This window comes from Rhagoletis zephyria, unplaced genomic scaffold (assembly GCF_001687245.7).
Source record: "Rhagoletis zephyria isolate East Lansing unplaced genomic scaffold, Rhagoletis_zephyria_1.1 Rzeph_scaffold_07484, whole genome shotgun sequence".
Taxonomy (NCBI): Eukaryota; Metazoa; Arthropoda; class Insecta; order Diptera; family Tephritidae; genus Rhagoletis; species Rhagoletis zephyria.
The window spans coordinates 3,278-10,382 of record NW_016164567.1 but is presented as its reverse complement, the minus strand read 5'-3'; the positions used below and the strand labels follow the sequence as shown (position 1 = coordinate 10,382).

Below are 7,105 nucleotides of genomic sequence, written 5' to 3'. Positions count from 1 at the left end.
GCACGGTGGTCCTCGACCATCTTCAACCCTGACGAGCTTGCACCTCCGATCTTCTGTTTCCATGTGGTTAAGGAATACTTCCCAAACATATTCGTATATCGCGGAAAATCGAAAAGTTTGCACATTTTTAAAATATGATACCTCCGTTAGAAACATAAAAAAGTGTACAAGCCAATACATACATGCATACAGTACATGCACATTAGGGCGTGCGGAAAATTTTATTTTCCCCAAATAGAGGATAATAAGAGGATAAGAGCATTAAAGTTCCGACTTTGCTTTTTTTGCACCACCCTATTGCTCCGCCTTATTTTATTTAGTTAATTAATATATATCTGTTTGAAACTACTATTTATACCGACAACTTTTATTCTTACTGAAAAAGGACATAGGAACGTGGGATACTAAATTTAATAACCTTTAATTATCGCCTTCGCCATTCATTTTCAAAATCATACAATTTTAATCAATTGCGCGGGCTAACTATTTGTTTTAAATTCATCTTTCGTAGCGAATTATTATTGGCTTAGACCTAAGGCAACATACTATTTCTATTACAATATGACCTACGAATGCCTTTTACTTTTCCCCCATAAAAAAACGACCCAGCCTAATGCACATATTTACATAGGTAAATTTGTATTCAAAGAATTTTTTAACGTTAGGGAGAATAACGTAAGTCATTATAACATTGCGGCATATTCGTAATTAAAATAAAGTTCCAGCGTAAAAACCGATCATATGGATATTGTGAGCCCTATCTTATATTTGAGGTTTAAGACTTGAATTATTTATATATGCATAGACATTAGGGTGGCCCACATTTTTTTTCCTCCAGCCTCCCTCCAGATCTAAGGAATATATTTGAGGTTTAAGACTGAATTATTTATCTATGATATATTGCATTCATTTTCATTTATTAGGTAGATGCCAACTCTATCCAGAAATATCTAGGGCTTAAATCTTTATTTTAACACCTTTTGTGTGAAAGTCATATTTTACTTAATCGCATGTAGCATGATTTAAAAAAAATTTTATTTTAGATAAATGGCAACCCTATCTCAAAATATATGTGAATTAAAGTATCTATTTTCCAAAACCTTTGCTGGGCGTGTATATGCCTTCCATTTGATACCCATATTGTGTTATTAAGTTAGCTTAAATTTTTAATAATCTTTGTTGTATTGTTTAGAAAGGTGACAACCCCGCACAAAATGTTTTTAAATCTCTTCAAACGCTTTTAGTTTTGATGAAGAAATTTATTTATTTTATTGAGATGTTAAATAATTTTATAATTTCAAATATCTGGTAACCTTATTTTTAAAAGTNAGAAATTTATTTATTTTATTGAGCCGTTAAATAATTTTATAATTTCAAATATCTGGTAACCTTATTTTTAAAAGTTTTTTACAACAACAACAAAATATAACACATCCATTGAGCCACTCGTGTGGTTATGAAAACATAAAAAAAAAAATTTTGTATAAAACAGATAGGATTATCGGTGATTAAAACACACTTAGTAAAATTTTTAAGTTAAAGAAGGATCATAGTGAAATTTTCAGAAGAATTCTGAAGAGAAGTGGTCTTATTGGATGAAAAAATATTTATATTTTAACGATTTTATAGCAGTTCTAAATAAATATTATGCGATTTCATTCAAAAAATAAAAACGTTCTCATTATTTTTGATATTCTGCAGTTCTAGCGGGTAGCAGCAGGAAAAATACAAAAAAAAAAAATTGATTTTACTATGTATTTCGGACCACCCTAATATGTATACATATTGCTTTGTGGATAGATATTTTTACTTTTCGATATTTTTACTTCGACAAAGTCATTCACTGCCCTTCAAAGTTGTAATTGGCCACAATGATGTGTGTCCCAATACGCGAAGACTTTTTATTTGTTGCGAGGAGGTACGTTGTTTTTTTTGCTCCCCTTCACCGTTTGAAAAGCTGCTCGAGACTTGACAAATATTTAACTTTTTAAAAAACTGTACTGATTTTGTGTTGTGTGGTTTTGTCCTTCAACCACAGAAATATCGGTATACCAAATATGCAAATTAAGTGATATAAATTTAAACATTAGTGAAAACGTATTCGGTGAAAACTGATCTATGCGTTTATTTTCATGAAATGCTGAGACAGTCGATTAATGCGCAAGAGATTTGATTTCACGAAAATGTATTCTGGAATATTTTATTGAAATGCCTACATACATACATGCATACATACATGTAAATATATGTACATTAGAGTGGTCCAAAAAAGAACATTTTCCAAGAGAGAAGGGCTTGGGACACCCTCCAAATTTTTTCCTTTTGCCGAAAGAGTACCCTTACATTTCAAAGTATAAATTTAGAGGATGCTCATGATGCTCATATTTTACTCTAGAAGTATTGTGTACATATATTAAACAAACTATTGGTTAAGTAACCTAAGAACATTTCAAATTTAAATTATCTAAAAAAATATCAAAAGCTTCAGCTGTCATGGCAACGGTACCTTGTTATAAAAATCACCAATATTTTTGCCAGTTTCGCAGCGATCCACTAGCGTATTTCAAGTTCATTGAGCACCCTGTATTGGTTGCAGTAGAAAACTGAAAGTTTGTAAAGATGTTTCAAATATTAAAAGGAAAAAATCTAAGGCGGTGCCCCGTTTTCTAGGATCGAAATTTTTTTTCTCCATACAAAAATTCTACCACTTTAATGTACGTACTTATGTACATAAGTGTGTGCATTCACTTTGTATTCGTTTGCATAAGGGATTTGTTTTTTTTTGCATATCAGTTAAATGTGTATAAGTGCATACCTATGTATGTAGATTCCGTCTGTGCTACATACATATGTATGTACTTGATTTCAAATATACCTACTCATGTTCAAAGGTGTATACATACATATACATATATATAGACGTTCATATATGTTGAGGCGTTTGGATAGGATTTTTTTTTAATGTTTTAGTTACTTTTATTGTCAGTATAGTCATCATTTTTTTTTTTGTATTCCTCAGGAAATTTACATTTCAGTTACGGATATGAGCTCGATATGTGGCATGAATTAGAATCCGATTTCAGTTATTCTTCAGCTTTTGCGCTGAATGTACGAGGCGTCGTTGGTTTAGTTTTGAAACGCAATATATTTTGTGGCTGAAAATATCCTTAATAAAATTGACTAACTAATTTGGAAGAATATAAAAAAAAAATACAAAATAAACAATAATAATAATTTTTAAGTGTTTTAATGCACTTAATTACTTAGTTGTTTAAGGAATACATAGGCGATGAAGAGTATGAAGGCAATAATACTCGCTTATGTAAGTATACATATATATATATATTTATTTATGTAGTTTTGTTGTGGAACCCTTAATTTTAATGTTGTTTTCTGCGCTTGGGCTTCGAAAATCGAGTATCGTGATTATTACAGAAAAAATGTTTATTTGAATTGGTTTAACCCATTACTACTGTTTTAAGACTATGGAACATCTTCTCAAGTAGGTCTAAAAACGTATTACTTGAAAAAATTGCCATAAAAGAGTTTTTTACAAAAATCAAATCAGCTTCAAGATCTACAGGATCTAGGATCTGGGCCTATGTAAGAAAAAGGAGCAGATTTTTTTATTTATTATATGTTGGTTAGCATACAGTTGAAGAGTTTATTTGTGGACAGATAGGCCCCTCCTAAAAGGTTAATATTCAAAATGGTGAAAAAAGTGACTTTTACTACGCACATAAAAAAAAATGATTCCAACTATACAAATGGCATTTATAAGCTCTTAATCCTTTCAGAACAAAAAATCAACCGTTGAAGCTAAAAATCTGAAAATTTGTATACCGGCTAATTTTGGGTGATTTGTGATTTGTGTTATTTATTATTACCCTGAANAAGTTTTAGAGTTTATTTGTAAACAGATAGGCTTCCTAAAAGGTTAATATTCAAAATGGTGAAAAAGTGACTTTTACTACGCACATAAAAAAAAAATGATTCCAACTGTACAAATGGCATTTAAGCTCTTAACCCTTTCAGTACAAAAAATCAACCGTTGAAGCTAAAAATCTGAAAATTTGTATATCGGCTAATTTTGGGTGATTTGTGATTTGTGTTATTTATTATTACCCTGAAGGCATTATATTCGTTTTTGGTTTTAACAACTATGTTATAACAAGATGACATTTTTAAAATAAAAGATNTTCAGTACAAAAAATCAACCGTTGAAGCTAAAAATCTGAAAATTTGTATATCGGCTAATTTTGGGTGATTTGTGATTTGTGTTATTTATTATTACCCTGAAGGCATTATATTCGTTTTTGGTTTTAACAACTATGTTATAACAAGATGACATTTTTAAAATAAAAGATTTTTTTTAAGCCGATTTCATGAACTTGATAAAAAATTTGTTTCGAGATTTTTGGCGATTTTTTTCAGAAATGGCTCTTTTTCTTCTAAAAAAATCTGGACACTCTGATTCTTGTGCACAAGTGCGCTCTGGTATGCAGGTCGGTAATACCACCAGAAGATAGAAGAGCATCCCCGACTTGGTAATTCTTTTTCCAATGAAAACATTTTCATTAATAAAATTTTTCAATAAAAAGAGGAATTTAGACCCACTGTAAAAATAATTTTGATTAGTCGAGTTAAAAAAAAGCACGCCGTTGCTTTCTCTTCTGTACCAACTGACGCCAATTAGAAGAGCCAAGTGCAACCAAGTCCTTCTCCACCAGGTCTTTCCATCGCAGAGGAGACCTTCCTCTTCATCTGCTGCCAATATCGCGTCCCGCATTGCCTACTTTCAGAGGTGGAGCGTTTCTGTCCATTTGCATTTGACGACTATATCTTTTAAAATTAAGGCCAAATTTGGCTAAGCTCGAGAAAAATTAAGTTAATTAATGAACGGAATTAACTCTCTTAACTTTAAATTTTCTCTTATACCGTTTTTGCGAAGAAGGTCCAGCTTAGTGAAACTGCTGAATTTTATACTTATTTTTTAATATTTAAATTTTCGAAAACCCCAAATTCACAATAGTTTCACATTTGATAAAACTGTGGAACATTTTCGATTTTTTCTGAGAAATTGATGAAACCAATTTTTTTCGATTGGCGATTTGCATTTTTTTTTTCATTTTGGAGAGCAGCATATAAAACCATTAGAATTAATTTAAATGCAAATATTTTCACATAGATGGTGTTTCTGGGAGGTTTTGTAACGAGGAATCTGAATCTGTAATTTGTTGTCTAGAAGAAACATTTGCACTTTTTCATTGTTGTACTTCCAAGTTTTTTCGCTGACTTTTTGAAAAACTTGGTTTCATCAATGCAGTGTAGTGTTATATACTTACCTAAAGACTTGAATTAAAATTTTTTTATTGTATCTACTGATTACATGTTTTTTTTTAATAAGCTTAAAATTGACGAGGGTTTTCAGGAAGCTGAATGATGTTTTGTTATATTCTGTATACTTCCATAGATTAAGTTTAATTTACAACATGATTCAATTGTAAGTTATGTAAATTGTATAAATAAAATATAAAATTTTCAGCCAAAGTTTTTATAAAGTAAGAGGCAGCCTTCCTTTGCTATATGCGGATATACATATGTACATATTGAAGTATGCACATAGCTACATATGCGCATATGAGTAAATTCAAATATTTATAATAATACTTGTAATAACCCCCGAAATTTGGGTAAACACAGCGAAGAAACCTGAATAATGCAAAGTAAAAAATTAAACCTGATATTTATGAACATACTTAAGTATCATTTAAAGAACTTTGCGAAAAGACAACATTTAATCTTGTATTGTTAGAGACCTCCAACTTAATTTTTGAAGTTATTTAAGGACCCAACTCTACTCGTACCTACGCACAGGTGGCCGTGAGTAAAACGGTCTCTTCAAGATATAGTGCAGCTGTCGAAATGCATGTCTAAGTGCTTTATTATTATTATTTCAAATGTTAGTCAGGGTTATAATCGATTCGTTTGCCAAATTCTAAAAAAAAAATTTAAATTCGTCCAGCCGTTTCTGAGTGCAGAGACACCAGGTTTTTTGTTTTTAATTCGAAGGAACGCGGCAGATCTGATAACCTTCACAAGAAAATTCCTTCTCATATTATATACATATACATACATAGATGGCAATCCTAAGCAAATATTATTTCAAACTGAAGTTTTTTAAACTATGAATTCGACGTTTCAAACCCGCTCCTAAAGTATTTTCAAACTAAAAACTTTTTAAATATCTTTCATCTGCCGTCCTGACTCATATTTCTATTATGTAATTTATTAATTGTGTAAGTTGTATTTGATTTTTTGAACAAGTGGCGACCCTAGGAGTTAAGAAATAAAGCCTTTCCCACTCATTTCCATTGATAACGATATTTAAATAATTTGCCTAACTTATTAAATAATTTGAATTTAACTTTTTCAAAAGGTGGCAATGCTTTTCAAACAACAAAACCATATTCTACATATACTACGTTCATACTTAAGCTTCCTTAAAACTCTTTAATTTGACACTCATATTTTATAATTTCATGTAACATGTCTATAATTTAATTAAATTCGACTAATTAACAAGGTGGCAACCCACTTCAAAATTATTTTAAAACTAAAACTTTTCAAATCTTATTTGTATGATGTTGTGATACATATTTCAACTAAATGGTAAATTAATCAGAATTCGACTTTTAAACGTGTGGCAACCCCTTACGCATGTATAATTTGGAAATAAAGCCTTTTCAAACCCACTCCGCTTGATAGCCATCTACTAATAAAAAATTTAACTCATTTAATAATTAAAATTTAAATTTTTTAATAGCTGGCAACCATCTCAGAGACATTTTATACATATGTTCAAAGCAGGGAAGCCAACTCGTGGTGAATTTCCCGATTTGCGGGGAATTTGAATTTGCGTGGGCAATCAGGGAATGGACCGTTTTTTGTGGGGAGTTTCAGTTTACGTGCAGAATCGGGAGATGAACTGCTTTTTGTTAGGAATTAGGTGTTAACTAATTTATTCTTTTTTGCTCCATTGATTCAAAATGAGGCAAAAAAGTTGCATAAGAAATGCAACTGCAACTAAAAGTACTGATTATGC

At 30.8% G+C, this 7,105-nt stretch overlaps 1 protein-coding gene across 1 annotated transcript in view; it reads left to right on the top strand.

Annotated features, from left to right (window-relative positions):
* The first annotated feature begins 3,070 nt into the window (after window positions 1–3,070).
* Window positions 3,071–7,105, top strand: part of phtm (cytochrome P450 enzyme phantom) — a 6,272-nt gene continuing 2,237 nt past the window's right edge. The window contains exon 1 of the mRNA XM_017630209.1: window positions 3,071–3,322. Within this exon, the coding sequence (XP_017485698.1) occupies window positions 3,290–3,322 (33 nt within the window). The 5' untranslated portion in view covers window positions 3,071–3,289. The remainder of the gene's footprint in view (window positions 3,323–7,105) is intronic.